Here is a 19486-nt window from a genome sequence, read left to right as displayed (position 1 = left end):
TCTCTTTCTCTCTCTCTCTCTCTCTCTCTCTCTCTCTCTCTCTCTCTCTCTCTCTCTCTCTCTCTCTCTCTCTCTCTCTTTCTCCCACTCTCTCTCTCTCTCTCTCTCTCTTCTCTCTCTCTCTCTCTCTCTCTTCTCACTCTCTCTCTCTCTCTCTCTCTCTCTCTCTCTCTCTCTCTCTCTCTCTCTCTCTCTCTCTCTCTCTCTCTCTCTCTCTCTCTCTCTCTCTCAATTAGCAGACACATACGTTTATTATTTCTTGCACTTGATATTTCTTTGTATCAGACAGAAAAAAGTTTTGTTGACCTTTTAGATAATTGAACTTTGGATGAGTAATCCTTAAAACAAACCAAAAATAATTATAAATAAATGAAAAAGAATTAAAAATGAAAGAATTGAATTTAATATTTTTCATCGTCCACAAGGGAAGGAGCACCAACCTATTTCTTGTGAGATTAATTCGATCTGTTTTTCTTTTCGTTTGTTGTTTTGTTTTGTTGTTTATCTTATATTTATTATCTGATTTTAAAAATAAATGTTATTACTTTTTTTGTTGTTCTCTTCTTCCTTTCGTTTTTCTGATAGCTATTAAAAGCTATTTATTTTTATTCTGCTGTTTGAAGACCAGGAATGGTAAGAATGATGACCGATACGAATTTTGAATGAAAATTTGATAAGACAGTATTACTTGATTTAACTTTTAGGATATTGCTTTCTTGATAAAAAATTATTTGCTTTGTTGTTATAACTAGATCAGGCCTGTAAATCTTCCGACAAATGTCACATTAGATTGAGACAAATAGACTATGAATTTGTTATATTGTTTTGTTTTTTTGTTTTGTATTTTTTTTAAAGATTATTAACCCTCAATTTGCTCACTTGGACAACATTGGTGATTCCTGTTGACATTAGATAAGTTAGGAATTTTTAGAGAATCAAGCAAAACAAAACAGCTCACTACAACCTCAATTCACATATGTTTTTTGTTTGTTTTCAACAGGAAGGAAGCCCTTTTATTGTTTGTATGACCTACGCCTTCCAGACACCGGAGAAGCTTTGTTTTATCCTGGACCTCATGAACGGTGGGGACCTCCACTACCACCTCTCACAGCACGGAGTCTTCACAGAAAAAGAGGTCCGGTTTTACGCTGCAGAGGTCATCCTAGGCCTTGAACACATGCATAAGCGATATGTCGTCTACAGAGATCTCAAGGTATGTCAATTTGGTCCTGAGCAATGGACTGGCTAACTGGGTTTGTCAGAGGTAGTGAAAATTTTATTTTGTCAGACCATGATTTGGTAAAAAGTACTTTTTTTTAGACCATGATTTGGTAAAATAGTAGTTTTTGTTAGACCATATTTGGTAAAAAGTACTTTTTGTTGGACAAAGATTTGGTGAATAGTACTTTTTGATGGAATGGGGTTTGGTGGAAATGTTTTTTTTAAAGACTAACCTCCTATCTTATAAATTCTTTCTCTACTTCAAACTGACTCAGACTGTTGTACTGTCAATATATATATATATATATATATATATATTATATATATATATATTTTATATATATATATATATATTTATATATATATATATATCCAAGAGATAAATAAAAAGAAGGAGGGACTATGAAGGACATCTTTCTTTTTTCCTACAATGACTAAATTTTGTAATACTGATAATTTTTACTTTAGATTTAGCTTTCCGTGTCTGGTCCAACGTTAAAAAGAAAAAAATAAATTCCCTTTATTCTTCTTTAAATGAAATGTTTCTTCAAGGTGTTGAGAAAGGACTGAAATAATCCAGACACTGGCAATAATGAAATGCTACAAAGTTTGCAATAGGGGTTTGAACCTCAGCCATTTTGGTGTTAGTGCAATGCTTTATTCATCCAGCCATACCAACCCTTATATTCGAGTTGTAGGGTATGAAAATAATTTGAGAAAGAAACTAGATTATCAAGTCTTATTGTTGACATTGAAAGAGTCAAATTGGCCTGGACTAAATCTCAGAATATACCAGTTCCAAAATATAAAAGTAATAACGTTTCTATTGAAAGGAATTTTGTATATCCACCAATAGACACCGAGATAATCACGCCTCTCTGACAGTTGTCATAATGTAAATAATGGCAGTGATTGGTAAGCATAGTAAATTGCACAGGTTTGACTATCGATGGTATGTGTTTAAGTAAAATACCCACTGTTATACCGCTTGATCAAATAGAACCAACACAGAAAATTATGTGTAAACTTAAACGTTTATAACCTGATTGAGAAAATGGTGTGATAACTAGTCACCCATCTTGCAGTATAAAAACAATAACAATGATCAGTGAGATGAGGTCGATTTCATTCACGTTATTGTTTATAAGTAACCAACCATGCTAGTCCGAGGACGTTTGAAGGTGTGTCATAAATTGCATGTTTTGATTGGTCTAAAATCTACTGGTTAATGAAAACATAACATTTCCTGTTTCTCTCTTTCACTTCTTTTTTTTTTTTAAATTCCAAAAGCCTGCCAATATTTTACTAGATGAAAATGGTCATGTACGAATATCTGATCTTGGTCTCGCCTGTGATTTCTCAAAGAAGAAGCCCCATGCAAGTGTGTAAGTATTATTTGTGACAAAGATTCTTTTTGTATCACAATTAGGAAGCTAATATCTTACAGTCAGTCAAATGGATGGATCCTTAGTGATATTCACATAATAAGAAGAAGAAGAAAAAAAGGTCACTGAGTTTTTTTTTGTTTTTTTCTTACATTCTAAAAAAAAAATATTGATAAATTTAAAATTAGAAGGATGGCAAGTCATTCAATCACGTGGTATTTGATTGAATTGCCCCTCATTTTCCTTCTCCAGTTAGTTGAGTATTTTTTTAGTAATGTCATTTTTCTGTAATGAATCCTGGTTATTATTATTATTATTATTATTATTATTATTATTATTATTATTATTATTATTATTATTATTATTATTATTATTATTATTATTATTTTGCAGTGGCATACAGTGTTATCAATTGTTAATCATTTTGATTTGGTTATATTATATTAAAACGATAGCAATATATATTTATTATATATATATATATATATATATATATATATATATATATATATATATATATATATATATATATATATATATATATATATATTTTAACATTTATTTTTCTTGTTAATTTACAGAGGTACTCACGGTTACATGGCACCAGAAGTTCTACAGAAAGGTTCCGCGTATGACTCAAGTGCTGATTGGTTCTCGTTTGGATGTATGTTATACAAGCTCTTGAAAGGGTAAGCAACATTAATATCATCTTAAATGAGAACATAAATTGGTACTATCTGGGACATTCAATGAGTCCTTTTACATACTATCAATATTTTTTTTAATGTCACCACGTTTTGATCATCATCATCATCATCATCATTATTATTATTATTATTATTATTATTATTATTATTATTATTATTATTATTATTATTATTATTATTATTATTATTATTGTTTTTGTTATTAATATTGTAATTATCATGATCATGATTGTTGTAGTTGTTGACACAGTTATTAGTTGCCATAAACTTGAAGAATTTTAACAGATTTAAGACATCATATTCTTGCTTCTTTGTGGATTCGGACATATTTGACCTTTACTGTTCCCCCGTTTTCTCTGTTCCTTCAGGCACAGTCCATTTAGACAACACAAAACAAAAGACAAGCATGAGATTGACAGAATGACTATGACAATGGTAAGTTTTGACTCCCAACTTTCTCTGATAGTTGTTGGGAAAGAAAAGCTGTAGACAACAAGATTGTATTTAGTTGAGTATAAAAAACAAAACAAAACAAAACCCATGAACATTTATTTCATGGATTTTAAATTGATAGATGGTGTGTATCCCAATAAGGGCTTGGTTGGAGGAGACGATTTACGGCACCATTCAAAGGCTTACATACTTGTGAAGCCAAGCAAACTTGTGCAGGAGGATGACAGTTACATACCCATATCTTCCTTAGCTACATTAAAAAACTTATGGAGTGTGTTTTATTGCATTAGGGGCCGTATCAATAGATTTTCTGGCAGCTTACGATACAGTCTGGTGCAATGGACTAATGCTGGAACTTGCATAGATCATAAGGTGCTGGAAGACGTTTGATACTGTGGGAGAGACAGATCTGTGTCTCTTCTCCTATGACACTCTACCAGCTAAGTCAGGAATATAAGGAATGGTATCCCTCAGGAATCTGTCTTTGCACAATGTTGTTTACATTAGTGACATGTCGAAAACTTCCTCCCTTAGTTTGGGATATGCAAATATCTGGGTCCTTGCCCATCAGAATAAGAACTGGACCTGTTTTGAGAGATTATCGAAATATGAACATTTCCTAATCCATTTCAATCACCTTCCACCAAGCAATGTTGAATTATGGAGATAAAGATAAAGGGAGTTAATCTGACTCATGAATGAACAACACAAAACAAACCACGTTTCGGCCTTTGGCCTTTTTCAAGTAAACACAATATATATATATATATATTTATATTGCACACACACACACAAATTTTCATATATTATTATGACAATCTAATATATATATATATATATATATTTTGTATCGACTTGAAAAAGGCCACAGGCCGAAACGTCGTTTGTTTCGTGTTATTCATTCATGAGTCAGATTTACTCCCTTTATCTTTATCTCCATTTTATTGACTCATTTAGGCACCTCTAGTTATTGGTTATAAATGTTTACTTACTTACTTAGGCCCTTCACTCCAGCTGGAGCAAATAGGCCATCGACGAATCCCCTCCATCTTGTCCTGCTTTGTACCATCTTCTCAGCTTCTCTCCTTGTTAAGCCTTCAGTTTTTAGGTATTCCAGCAAGCCACCCTCTCTTCCTTCCTCATTCCCTGCAGGTTCCATGTAAGAAGCAAAGTTGAGCATACTCGAAAATTGTACTGTCACAGACCAGTTACTTCCTAATGACTTGAATTCTGGACTGGAGACATATGCATTGGGTCTATTTCGAGGATGTTTGTTGCTTGTATCAGTTATGCATCCAATATGTGATCTTTTCCCATGTTATCTATCTTTATTTGAGTACATCCTTAATTTTACTCCTTTCCCACAGAACGTAGACCTGCCAGAATCCATGTCCATGGAAATGAAGACATTGTTAGAGGGCTTGTTGAGAAGGGACGTGGAAGAGAGGCTAGGGTGCAGGGGAAAAGGGTAAGATTTGGAATTATCTGATCGACATCATCATCATCATCATAATCATCATGTATCGTTGTTATTATTTATTATTATTATCATCATCATCATCAACATTATTATTATTATTATTATTATTATTATTATTATTATTATTATTATTACTATTATTATTATTATTATTATTATTATTATTATTATTATTATTATTATTATTATTATTATTATTATATTACACCCTTTTCAGAGCACAAGAGGTGAAAGAACATCCATTTTTCAAGGGGTTGGATTGGGGGCAAGTCTACTTACAAAAGTATACACCTCCTCTCATCCCTCCTAAAGGTGAAGTCAATGCTGCAGATGCCTTTGATATTGGCTCTTTTGACGAGGAGGATACAAAAGGCATCAAGGTGAAGGCCTTTTTCCTCTCAAATTTTTTTGTTTGTGACAGTGAGTCGGAAGTTTAACCTGATACAACTCATCTTTGATTTGGGTCATCTTCCGCTTTCTATTTGCATTTTATGTCTCTGACATCTTATTAGTTCAGTATCTATAACCTTAGTGTCTGATGGTCAATGCCATCTGTGTTATAGTATACTTCGTGACTGCCATGACTCGGTAGTTCTGGTTGTAGCACTCCATGACTGGGATGGGTCCAGATGGCTGAGTGTGAATCAGGGAATTTCTAGATAAAACTATGAAATAAACAAGTGATAAATTAACTTATCTTTTTTACAAGTTGTAGAATTTGTCCAAAAGAGACTTGGTAAGGGTAAAATGAGAAAAGGATGGTAAGAGAGAGAGCAAAAAAAGGGGTCCAAAGAATCAAAGAGAGATTGAGAGCCACCACAGGCTTTATATACCCGGGTTGAGAGAGAGCTGAAGTTGGAATGACGATCGTTGTAGGGTCACTGTAGCCGTATATTGTGTATGGTGAGAGATACCGACATTGTATATGGCTGTATTTCTTACTTTACCCGTTGTTTTCACTTGCCTCATTTTCCTTCCCATTTAGTGTTTAAGCACTATTGATGCTTTCCATGTTTTGGGGAAATCTGAACATGCATGTCTTCCTTCCAAATACGGCTTGGTAGCTCAATTGGTAGAGTGTGCAACTCACAATCACATGGGAATGGCCCTGGTTTGAATCCTCACGGAGTTGATGTTTTCTATCCTCTTTCTCCACCCAATATTAAATTTGGTCAGATAGGTTAGAGCTGATGCAAAGTTCTTTTTTAGATAGACCAGTGTAAAGGGAAGCAAGTAATTTCCTCTAGCTGCTTCACACTGCAGAAACTAAGATAACCTCTGACTGTTGGTTCTCACGGATTTGAAGGTCTTCTACCAGGATATAATGCCATTCTGTCTCAAACTACTGTAGATCTGAGTTAAACTTAGCAATCCATTTGCTAACCCATTTTCTGTCAGGTGCGTTCAGTTGTGATAGGTATAAATAACTCTTTCAATAAGGGCTCTGAGTGTTCTTCAAATAAGTTGAACTGATTGAAACAAACAGGATAAGTCAAGTTTTGAAAATAATGTCTTTTTCACATTCCTTTCCACAGTTGACGGAAGCCGATCAAGACTTGTACAAGAATTTCCCATTGGTTGTGTCAGAACGGTGGCAACACGAGGTAGCAGAAACTGTATTTGATGCCATCAATGCAGACTCTGACAAGGTTGAATTGAAGCGGAAACAGAAACCTAAAGGAGAAGAGTTTGATCTTGGTATGGAAGTTAACTTGATTAGTTTTTTTGTTGTTTTTTTTCATCTTTCTCTTAATGCAATTTTCTTTATTTAAAAAAAAAAATTAAAAAATTTGATGGGGTTTTTTTTTTGGGGGGGGGAAGTTGATTGGTGTTTTGTGAGATAATTTTTTGGTGTTATCTTATTGTATTCTTTTTTTAAATTATTATTTTGATTTATTCATTATTCTTGTAGTCATGTATATATGTAACTTTTATTTTTGTAGTTTTATCATTTTTTAAATTATTATTTTGGTTTAGATTTATTTTATTTCATATAAATTTGATATTCGGTTTTTATTCTTATTTATACTGAGCAAAACGGTTAAGACACAAACAAAATATTCTTTTGTTTTAGGTAACTTTTTTTTCTTTTTTTTTTCATTCACGCTAGAGATAGCATGTATCCACCTATTTTTTTTTACTTTTCAACTCTGTGTCTCATTTGAGATATTTTTAATTTTTGTTCTTCATTAACAAGTAAATATGCTGAATCTGCATTTTGTCTTGTCAGTTGATCTAAAAAAGTGTGAGTATGAGATGTTCATTTCCAAACTGTTGCTGTATAAATATGTATGTGTGTGTGGCATATGCTGAGTTAAGAAACAGGTTTACCGTTTCATCATTTCAACCTCAGTTATTTGTTTAATTTGTCAACCAATCTTTTCAGATCTTTTTATCTTATGGTAATACTAATTATCATCATTTCCTGTTTTCTCGTTATTTTTCTCCTCTTTCTGTCATATAGTCATTTTCTGATCAATTGATATGTAGAATGAGAAATAAAACTTTGTTAATTGATGAAATGATGAGATTATAATAAGTAACAAAGATATTTCCCATGTTTCCTTTAAAGTTTCTTCACGTTTGTTGTGTTGACTCCCATCTATATTTTCTTTGATAATAACTGCAGTCATTGGACTTTTTAAAAATAGATTTAGACATAGAAATATTTGCCTAATTTAGACAATTAACTACCATCAAATTTTACATATTCAAATTCATTTCTGACGGTAGATCTTTAAAAAAAATTCTACAACCTCAGACGATCTTTATTTGTATTCTGTCTGTGTCTGATATTGACTGTGTAAGCAGCAGATGTAATTCTTCATCTTTTTCATCTTCTTTTTGTTTTACTTTTTGTTCACTTTAATGCCTTGGACATGTCTTTAAGCACATAATGTGTATTTGTTCCTTTTCCGTACATCTACTCACGCCATTCAGGCTGACATGTTCAGACTTCAATGAACAATTCCTATTCTCATTTATTTTTAGCACAAACGCAAGTAAGGTGCCAGCACTACTAGAGTTGGACTTAGACAAATGTTTGTGTCCAACAGCAACCAAGAAATTGCCATATCTTTTATCATCCTCAAGACTGAACTTAGAAATAATTATGCAATATTGTAGCTATCACTTGAAGGGGAGGCTGAGACATGCCTTGGTTTCAACTGGTGTGAATTTTGCCTGAATCAATGAGTCCTGACTCATCTTTGATTTAAAAGAGTTCAATAAGAATGTCTTGATATTTTGTAGTCTGTTGGGTGGGGTCTTTTGACCTCCCACGGTGGGTAGAGAGGTCAATTAATGTGTCCTCTATCGCCCTTTTTTTAATTTATTTGTCTTCCCTTTCCATGTTGCTATCTGTCTTCGTTCCGGATTAAGATCGCTTGTATTTTTTTCCTGGTCCAGGTGGGGATCCTAAGTTGGGAGGGAAACATTCAAATGTATAATACCTGTAAATCATATCCGTGTTATGTAATTTAATATGTATTAGTTTTGAATTTATTGTAGTTCGTCAACATTTTGAGTTATTCGTCATGGAAGGATCCTTTGCTTGAGCCTGAATGGGACTTTTAGGTAATGTCAAAATAGACACATCAGTGGATTGCTCATGGAACTGTTCCCTTTTTTGAATTTACCCCCTTTGTCTTGCTTTGTCTTTGGTTTCGAGTTAAGATCTACAACTTTTCCTCAATCATCTTCCTTTTTACGGGCGGTGTAATGACCTTATCGTTCCACAAGCACTGTTAAACCCCAAAAGCAAAAAAGAAATTAAATTTACACAATTCTTTCAAAAATTGTACTGAAGTAAAATCCCTTTATGAATGGGCTCATATTATATTTCCCCTATTCATCATTTCTGACAGTCCACTTTTCAATCACCAGTCTATAGCAATACTTTGCCACCACCTCTCTACAGTTACAGAAATTTCAAATTCATTTCTTGTCATCTGTTGAATATTTTATGTTATTTCATTCATTACTATCACTATAAAAACCACAAAAACTTGTTAAGAAATATCAAAAATGTTTAGGATTATGTCTAATTTGTCAGCATTTGCCACATTCTATCATATCATATTTTTTCATTATTTTGCACTTTACATGACTGTAATCTGATCGTTACATTCTGTCACACTTTTTGGTGTGTTTTAAATTTCTTTTTTTTTTCTATTTTTTTTTAGTAGAGTTATTCCGTCCCCTACCATCCGCTTAGGGCCTTGTCATGCATTACGAGCACAAGGGAAATAATCTGTTCAAAACAAGCACCTTAAATTATACTGTTCTCAAAGAGCAATGTCGCAAAATCTGAAGACATGGTGGTAGGTTTGGGGTGTCAACTGACTTTTTCCCGGCAATAAATATTATCCATGTTTTAGTGGTATTGGATATGTGATATAATTTTCCCCTACCGACCACCCGATAAGAAAGGATGTAAATATTATCGTGAATATACAGCAAATAAGACTATCATATTTCATTAAATTAAAAAACAAACAAAACACAAATCAGCTTTAAATTTTCCATTGAGGCACTTTACAATGTCTACCTGACAAGGAAACATTAAGATAGTAACAATGATGAGGACAAGACATGGCGTGCAGATTTATTTTTAAAAAACAAACATCACACTGAAACAAATACTCATTGAGCCCTTCCTCGTCAAGGGCTTCAATGTTACCACGCTGGCTGCCTGAGCATTAATTTTTTTTATGTAACCAGCGCTTGTTCTGGCTGCAACCGATCCAATTACTGTATTCTCTATTGCTGAAGCAATCTGATGAACATGACTCATAGTTCAGAACAATCTCTGTTTGAGTCTCTGACTCAGTTTCCCTGATAACGATTTTATTTTATCTTTTGCCCACCCCTCTCCCTTTCTGATTCAGGGCCAATCTCTCCGCTTTATTTTTTTCCCTCCCCTGATGTTTCCTTTCCTGCTCAGCAGGCTCTTTGCAGCCATTTTTCTGCTTTCATATTAGCAGCTAAGGTTAAGGAGCAACTTTTTACACATCTAGGTCTAGGAAATGAAAAATAAACAACATAAAACAGTGTTAGCACCCCATTTTAAAACATTTTAAGGCTTTTGGTCGGGTTTTAAAAGACCCATTTAAGGAATTTGGTCAGTAAGGGAAAGGAAATGCGAAAATGCCCTTTCCCTCACCGACCAACCTCTTTTCAGGGCACAATGGAGATTCAACACCGATTTGACAATAATTTGACAATGCCTAAATATAGATTCCAGGAGTCAGTTTTAAGCCACTCATTGTATTTCTACTGCTTATTCAGCTTATTTGTAAATGAGGGTGGATGATGTGCAACCTGTAAGACAAAAACATTTTCATCTTACTTGAACAAAAATTGTCAATTTGAGTGAATTTTCGCTGCAACTTGCTGTTTTGACAGTTTCTAGTGGCGGAAGCAATTTTCGTAGATGATGTAATAAGTTTAATAACAAAAAAAAGTCATTCAGTTAAAGGTGTTACAAAACAAAAACTTCTGTGTGTTGTTGTTGATCGGTAAGGGAAGGAACGACTCTACATTCTTTTGAGAATCAATGATGTTCATGAATACCTATCTTTTATAACTGGAACAAGAATTGAATGACTGCTTTTTATCTTTTTTTAAAGTTTTGAGATATCCCTGCTACTGGCCATGTATCCCTTTTCAGCAGCCAGTTAAAAAAAAAAAATTATTGGTTCATTTTTTACTGTTATTGCAAATAATTTATTATGATGATTTCTTAAAGGTTTTTGTTTTGTTTTTGTTTTTTCATTACACGTTTTTTGTTTTGTTTTTGTTTTATTTTTTGGAAAAGTAGTAGCTGAATGACTTGATTCATGTCATGCGCGGTTAAACATCTAAGATACAAAACAAACATAGAAATTGCAATTAATTTGTCATAGAAATTAAGCTTTGTCATCCGATGGATGACTTATTGTCTTTTATTTTCTATTTTTGCCCACCCCTCTCTTTACTCTTTACTTTAATATTGTCACATTAAGTGCCTCAGATTCATTATTATATTTCAAAATTGATAGAGCTTTTAAGGTCTTTATCTAGGAGAAGCACTATTTGAATAAAAAAAGGTGTAATGTTACTGAAATGATGTGGAAATATATAATCTTCTAGTCTTGGATCTATAGTACTTTCGTTTATTTAGGATCTAGATATTTAAGATCAAGCCAAATAAAAAAGCACACATTACACCCAAAATCTGGTGGTTCGAACTACAAAAGATGTCATAGATCAAACATAAATACATGTACCATGCAGTGGACAACATATTATCTTTAAGAAGAAGACAAACAATCATTCCCCTCACCCATATTCTTTTTTCACTTTTGATAAATGACTTACAAAGACTGAAAGTTAGGCATCAAGAATATTTTATCAGATTTTATTTTCTTCTTACACATTGAATGTTATAATTGTTAAAACAGATCTTTAGGTGGAGCTCGCCAAAATCCCGAGAAGTAAGAATAATGTGACTTTACAACCAAAATTCTACAATATCATTTCGATGTCACGTTTCTTTTGGTTTTCTGATTTTTGGGGGCTTTTTTGGTTTTTATTTTTGGTTTAAGGTTTTCTGTTGTTGTTTTCAGTTGCTTTTTTTTTTTTTTTTTTTGTTTTTAAGGACTGCTAATATTTAATAATTTGTCCGGGCACCACCTTCAACCTATGACAACATTTTGTTACATCCCATGATTTATACCCTACTGTCCCATGATTTATACCCAATTGGAAGTACACACTGAAATTTGAATTAATTTTCAACAATTTTAACCTATTTCTGTTTTGTATTTATTACAGTTGCAACTGGAACATGGAGATTTATTTTTGTGTCTAAAGCAGATTTTTTCATGCTGGCATTTCTTTCCCCTTAGCAGGTCCCACAGACTGCATTGTGGAAGGCGAAGTCTTGAAACTAGGTGGTCCTTTCAACCAGTCATGGTCCAAGAAGCATCTCAAGCTCTATCCCAACAGATTAGAGTTCTATCAGAAGGCTAGAGATGGAACTGTGCCAAGAGGTAAAGGCGTTGAGGTAAGGCAATTTTCTGGGTTTTTAAAATTTTTAATTTAAAAAGGAGAGATGAATATGATTTTTATTTTGTAGTTGTTTCAAAACAATGCACAATTCAATTTTATCCATGGAGCCTTATGGAATTTTTATTCAGGATGTAATTATTAGACTGATTGAATTTTTTTAATGACTAAGGATTAAATATGTAGTCATTTTGTGGAGTTTTTTTTTTCATTATGAGAATGTCCATTGAGTTTTCTTTTGGCGAAGATCTTATGCTAGTGTGTAAAGGTTCTTTGATAGTATCTGTGTGAGACTTTGTTCAGCCTTTGGTAGGACACTATTTGGTTGGTAACTCAATGGTCTTCTATACTTCCTTTATCTAGTATTCTTTGTATTACTCATCTGACCAAAGAGATATGAAATCTCTGTCTGTCTGACTGTCCTGTATGTTGTGAGCCATCTTCCTTTTTAAACAGTGTTATCACCTAAAAGTGTTGCAAGTGTGTCGGTCTAGCATCTTCCTTCGCCGCAGTTTTCACTGCTAATTTTAATGCTATTGTTTGTTCTTTTCCAGTTGTATTCCATGTTGGACATCAAAGAGGTATCACCAGACTTCCAGAAACATCAGAAAATGGAGAATTGCATCGTCCTTAATCTCAAGACAGAGAAAATCATCATCACATCACCTGTATGTACACATTCAATTTTATTCTCATTCTTATTCTTTTCTATTCTGCCGTTGTTTTTAAAAACACAGTATATGCAATGTTAACCAAATAGTACATACTGTGATCTTTAATAAAACGGCAGTATTTTAAGCAGTGAAACAGATAGTCACTTGGTTACAGAAAGTTTGGAGTCACTTAATTGCATTTTTTTAAAAAAATGTTTTAATTATACAAATGCAGGCATAATACTCATAATACTTTACTGTGATCACTCAAAAGTGCTAAATCTATATGTATCCTAGCATCGTCATTTTAATGTGCTGATTCAAGCAAGAGCGACATATCTGACAAAATATCCTGTTTTATGGTTTTGTTTTTAATTACACTATTGGTACCAACATACATCATTTGTCCAAGACAGGGCAGCATGTCTATAGTATAAATTGCTTCTTTTTTTTTTTTACCCCTTTGATTAAACCGGACATAAATGAATATCCAATATTACAAAATATAAAGCATTTTTCTTGTTTCTCAGTTTCATAAAATGTTGCTTTGCCTTTGGACAGCAACATGATACCTGAATTACCTTTAACAGCCACTTGAAATAATCCATCCTCCTCCTCACATGACAAGGTCATCAAGTATTCTTTTAACTTCCTTCCTCTTGATTTCAGGACAAAGTCCTCATCAACCAGTGGAAAGATGAAATCATCCAAGGATTCAACTTGTCCACACAGATCGTCGCCACCATGAACAAGAAAGCCAGCAAACTCTACGGCTCAGAGGTCCAGGGATCCCCAAGCTCTGAGAGCCTGCGTCACCCGTTGGAACACAGAAACAGTAATGGCAACGGCAGCAGTTAGCTGCATTGGCAGTTGATAGTTGTTTTATTTTACTTTGGGTTCCTATTATTATTGTTATGATGATTATTATTACTACTATTATTATTATTACTAATTAATATTTCTATTCTTAATTCAGTGAATGCAGTTATCACTAATTTTATATTGTTGTCGAAAGAGGGGGGAAAAAAAGAGGTTTGGTTAGTTCTGTAAGATATTACCAATTAGCTTGTCATAATTGGGCATTAAGTGAGAATGTACCGACAATAATGGGAAAAACAATATGTGATCAGGAGCTGAATCGTTTAACAAAAAAATACCTTAGTTGTGTGTCTCTTGTTTGTTTGTATGTTTTTTGTTTGGGTATATTATTTGTATTTGTTTTGTTTTGTTTTTGCTTATTTTATTTTATTTTATTTTTTTTTAGGGGTGGAGGGAGGGGGTATGGGATGCTTATACTTGCAGTATTTGAGATGTTAAAATGCTTGAAGTCAACACTCTTGTTAATGAATTTCTTATGATGTCAAAAGTTTTAGGAGTATCATAGATCAACTCGAACAAGAATTTAAGACGGAAGTTTGATTGAATAAAAACAAGTGAGCAAGGGGGGGGGGGGGGGGGGGGGGGGGGGGATTTTGTTTCATGACCTATTAGCTTTTAGAACTTTAAAAAAATAATTGTTTATTTTATCTGCATAGCATTTTTTTTATTCAGAAATGTTACAAATGTTCTTAAGCTTTCAGAACAATTTATCAGCTTTGTTGATGCTGTTGTTATTAATGAAGCTGCCAAATTTATTCTGTTTTGTTTTTTTTTTGTTATTGTTTACTTAACTTGATCACTTTAGGTTAATTGCATCATTGTTAAGAAAATGATAAGCCACTTTGGAGTAGAACCACGCATTTGCCTACATGTTTTGATAATAATAATAATGTAAGTCTAATATATTTAATATTTCGCCACACTGACCTGTCACACATTGGGAATGGTGCCTATGACTTTGAAAGATAATACAAGTCAGCACTCCACTACCCTTTCTATATCCTATCTCATATTTCCTTGTGTGAGCGTATGATGGATGATTGCTAGAAATATCAGTTAATAGCTCCTGCTCCTGCTCAGAGGGTTGTTGGACTATTTGGAAAGACATATGGTTGAAATTGTAGAATTCTAGAATCTTTGTTTACAATGTTTTATCTTCAGGTTGGTTGTTTGTTTTTTTGTTTCGTTTTAGGTTGTTTTGTTTTGTGTGTGTGTGTGTGTGTTTATTTTTAGTTTGTTTTCTTTGGGTTTCTCTTTTCTTTTCTGATTGATTTTTTTTCTTTGTTCAAACTTCTCCACAATGAGTCAATGATTATATTTGCATAAAGTAAAGATAATTTTTTAATTTTTTTTTTTGGGACATGTCATTTAAATTCTTATTATTGTAAACAATATTGTTTAATATTTTGATGATATGCAGTGACCCACCATAGGAATTTTCACCAGATTAACCCAAAGCATGGGAGAAAGTATTTAGCATTATTTTGCTCATTTATTGTCACAAGTTTTGTGAGTTATGAAGAAGGATGCATTTTTTCCCTGATATAAAACCACAAAATGCCTCGTCTTACTTTTTTTTAAAATTCAATATTTCATTACCATGGAATATAATACTAGTCGAGGAAAGATCTGAACCTTTGTTTTTAGTAGTTTTTTCTATTCCTAGCCCTCCTAAGTGTGGGAGATTCATACATAAGAATTTCCATCAAAACAATTCTTTATAAACCTTTTAGGACAAAGTATAACACTACTGTACTTCACAAAAACAAAATAATATTTCAAATGAGGATTAATTATCATAAATTGTGCAGTGGAATCTGTGATCGCTCTGACTTGTCTCAAAGTAAGGACTGACAAATCCTTGGTGTTCAATGGCCTACCTGAAAGAAATCCAGAAAATGTGTTGTAGATATCACTACTTTGTTCTGTAATCGCTCATAACATTATTTTGTTCATTTTTCTCATATGAGGTATTTCATTTTGGAGCTTGCAAACGATTCATTAAAATGTCTGTCGCTTGATTAAGAGTGGAGATGAGTAAAAAGTTGATATATTTTTTTTATAAACCTATCATCTCCCTTGACACAAAATGTGATAAACATGTCCGCATTTAGCTTTTCTTGTTATTTGGTTAGAAATTATTGTCAAACTACTCTCCTTAACACTGTTATGATGTTTGCTTTATAATGCCTTGTTTTCTCTGACAAATAATTGCAGAACGGAGGAGGAAAACCTGTCCCACTGGTTGTCTTCGATGATATATCTCACAAATGCCCCTTCCCCTTCCTTAACCATACATCCAGTGTCATCTTAAAACACCCTCCATAAATAAATAAAATTTCATGTGAGACTTTCGTTACCAAATAGTTTATTTTCTTTTTCCTTTCTTTTTTTAAAAATTAATTTTAAAATTTTTGTGTTTCTTGAACTTATTTTTAAAAACCTATTTTTATATAAGTTCTGTTTGCTTTCTCTTTTTTATCTTTTAATTGAAAGGGAAACTTTTAGATTCAAGTTTATATTATCATGATATATCATAAAAAGATTTATTTGATCAAAAACTTTACAGTTTTCCATTTGTAGACATTTCATAAGGATTTTTCTTGTTGAAAATACCATCAGAACAAATAAAATTTTGATCCTAATAACGTATGTCTTTTATGATTAAACTTTTCTGCCTATTCCTAATCATTTAGAAAACTCCTAAGAAGATTCATCTTTAAATTACTTTTAAAGAAATTGTTCTATTTGAATTAAGTCTTTAGTCACTGATAAAATAAATGAGATCGGTTTTTTTATTTAGCTAAGTTGTGGTCAGTGCAACTCCCTTTCTAACAATTTTACTTAACCAGTTTTGTTTCACTCTCTTTCTGTTTTAATTTAAATCTATTTCATCTTTATTTTTTAGCAGTACAGATCACTATTAATGTTCAAGCCATGATATTCAGTTATATAGTTCATCTCAACAACTTTGTTTATCTTTACGGGTTCAATGTTCTCAATTTGATATTTCCTCCTTTCTGTTTTGTTATAAGTTGGAATGTAATAATATTCACATTTTGCCAAACAAAGGGGTAAGATTTACCTCTCCGAAATGATCATTCCACTCTCGTCAAATCGTGTCTGGCATGGACAGGGTTTTCTCAGGTAATTTATAAGCCTCTCATTGAATCAAATCATAATGAGAGTGAGTCGGTTTATTGAAAGGTATTTGGTTCAAAACTTGATGAAATCACTAGGACTCATTTCTTATGACTGGGATTGTTAACACTGTCCTATTGCAGAACAAACTTTAAAACGAAGATTTCACCTTTCAAAGGACTTTATTTATATCAGAAGAATGCCTATGTAATTTAAGACTTCTTTGCTTGGGCTCAACTATAAAATTGGCATGTGATGAGATTTCAGTTCACTGGGCTCTAAAATAAGATCAAATTATTCTCCTTAGTACCTTAGTGTTATTTATTTCTATTTTCATTATTTTATTTTTAAAATTTTATTTCCAAGATAATATTTGTGATTGAAATGAATGTGTTTTGTAATTAGGTCATTTACTCTCCCACTCCATGTCTCTGGACTCAATGATTCTGTAAAAAAAAAAAAATGGCTATTTATACAGTATCGAGAGGTTTTTTTCGCTTAGGTGCCAAAATTGGATATTTTCTTTCGTCCAGAGTTTGTTTTTGTTTTGTTTTGTTTTTTTGAAAACCAAAAGTTTAAAGAAATGTTGAAGATATTGTATGTACAGAAATTGATGTGAAAAAAAATTGAACTGCTTTTCATCGACTCCAAATCATTTTTAACAGATATCATTTCAATAATGTTTTTGTTTTGTTTTGCCTTTTTTTTATTGTCTGTGGCAGGCCTGTAATGGGGAAAGTAGACATGGAATCAATTCTATTTTTGTCCATTTAATGTGAGGTGCCGTTCCAGTTCCTCTCATATAAAAAGAGAATAAAATAGTGTTTTTAATTTTCACTGTAATGGTTAGGATCACCTTATTTATCTTTATTTTAATTTATTATATTGTTTTAATATCAACACTATACTATTCAATCCACTGTCTTGCTACCTCGTTGTGTGCTATTATTATGTCACAAAATTGTCAACTGCATTCATTTATTTTCCCCATCTCTCTAGCTCTATCTCTCTCTCTCTCTCTCTCTCTCTCTCTCTCTCTCTCTCTCTCTCTCTCTCTCTCTCTCTCTCTCTCTCTCTCTCTCTTTCTCTCTTACTTCCATCATGGTTTCATATAAAATACAATTAATTTTGTCTAAGATGACCATTTTCAATCTGACATCTCACCACATCATCAGAATAATTCCGTACTTGGAGTTCTTTTTATTTTTCTTGTTTTATCTTTATATTTTTTTTCCTTCCCTTTAGATAAACAAAGCATATTACTCTTTCTCCACATATTTCCCCCTATCTGTGCTGTCAGTCTCCAAAATATTTTCTTTTTAAATTTTTTTAAAAAGATATTTACATAATATATATATATAAATATATAATATACAACTATTATTTTCCTTATGATACGTAACTAAAAATCTCAGATTATGCATCAACGACTACTTATAAGTCCTTTTACTATAAAATATGTCGATTTAAAAAATCAATTGTTGATAATGTTTATTTTTAATTCTTGACTGATGCCATCAATTCAGATTTTGTTAAAAATTCGGTTGGGGATGGGATTGAGGGACGATTTAATGAAATGGTTAACTAGTTGGGAGTTGAGGTATGTTATGAGTGCAACAGGTGAGAGAATGAGATATTTTGTAAATTTAACAACTCCTTTCAGCTCGGCCATTTGATTCATAGAAAATAATAGGAAAAAAAGTTGCATTTTTCAAATAAAAATATTCTGGCACCGTAAATATTGAAATGGTTTATGAGGGGGGAAAAAATTAGATTTATTCCAATGTTTGTATCAAGATTAGAGTTTACTTCGTGATATATAAGTATATATACCTTTATCTGAATGTATTGAAATGTTAATCATAAATGAATATCCTGCTATCTTTGATATTGACCTTGTTCTTTTTGGCTGCCTTCTTCACCAAGCAGAAAAAAAAGAATTCAATGAAACATGGAAAAGAGACAGTTGTCAATGACAGCTGATCTGTCAGGTGGGTAAAACATTTGTATATTATACATAGTCTTGTACGCAGTAATGTTCGCCCAGGTGGCAACTTACGGCTGATTCATATTTTATCCTCTTTGTTTATATAAAAATTATAATGGTTCTCAAGTTTGTCTCATTGGAAATTAGGGAATTTCCTTATTTGCATTTCTTTTTCCTCCGTCTGAATTGATTTTGACCTTCGGATAGGTCATTTTCATTATAATACTTTGCAAATCCTATCTTGATATCTTGTGATTTGTTATTGCTTGATTGATATTTTATTCAAATGTCTCACACACAATTTTTCTCTGATTACATCCTGAATACCAGTGCATTACTTTTGTGAGACTTGTTCCAAATGACCTTTCCTTTTGCTTTAACCACAAAAATTAACTACAACTAAAACAGCTCCAATGTGCAACAGCTGTGATTCCATAGGAATAATGTAAGTTTATTTATTAAGTGACTTTTTCTCCCATAACATGAGTCAATTATTTTTAAGAATTTTCTTTAAATGTTGAGCTAATGTT

The 19486-nt window shown here is 32.5% G+C and overlaps 1 protein-coding gene across 8 annotated transcripts in view; it reads left to right on the top strand.

Moving 5' to 3' along the window:
• Positions 1–16207, top strand: part of LOC144967823 (G protein-coupled receptor kinase 3-like) — a 105486-nt gene extending 89279 nt beyond the window's left edge. The window contains exons 10-22 of one of the 8 annotated variants that reach the window (XM_078905490.1): positions 426–449; positions 1001–1213; positions 2512–2606; positions 3188–3295; positions 3682–3748; positions 5134–5234; positions 5464–5626; positions 6782–6944; positions 7477–7491; positions 12140–12294; positions 12851–12964; positions 13619–13784; positions 16046–16207. In XM_078905490.1, the coding sequence (XP_078761616.1) occupies positions 426–449; positions 1001–1213; positions 2512–2606; positions 3188–3295; positions 3682–3748; positions 5134–5234; positions 5464–5626; positions 6782–6944; positions 7477–7491; positions 12140–12294; positions 12851–12964; positions 13619–13784; positions 16046–16086 (1425 nt within the window). In that variant the 3' untranslated portion in view covers positions 16087–16207. Of the gene's footprint in view, positions 1–425; positions 450–1000; positions 1214–2511; positions 2607–3187; positions 3296–3681; positions 3749–5133; positions 5235–5463; positions 5627–6781; positions 6945–7476; positions 7492–12136; positions 12295–12850; positions 12965–13618; positions 14038–16045 lie in introns of those variants that run through there. The other 7 variants (XM_078905494.1, XM_078905492.1, XM_078905491.1 and 4 more) reach the window with 7 other exon arrangements.
• The last annotated feature ends 3279 nt before the right edge of the window (positions 16208–19486 follow it).

Source organism: Berghia stephanieae, chromosome 3 (assembly GCF_034508935.2).
Source record: "Berghia stephanieae isolate SIO BIC M18660-M18661 chromosome 3, UCSD_Bste_1.3, whole genome shotgun sequence".
Classification (NCBI taxonomy): Eukaryota; Metazoa; Mollusca; class Gastropoda; order Nudibranchia; family Aeolidiidae; genus Berghia; species Berghia stephanieae.
The sequence above is the reverse complement of the archived record's forward strand: the minus strand, read 5'-3'. Positions and strand labels throughout refer to the sequence as shown.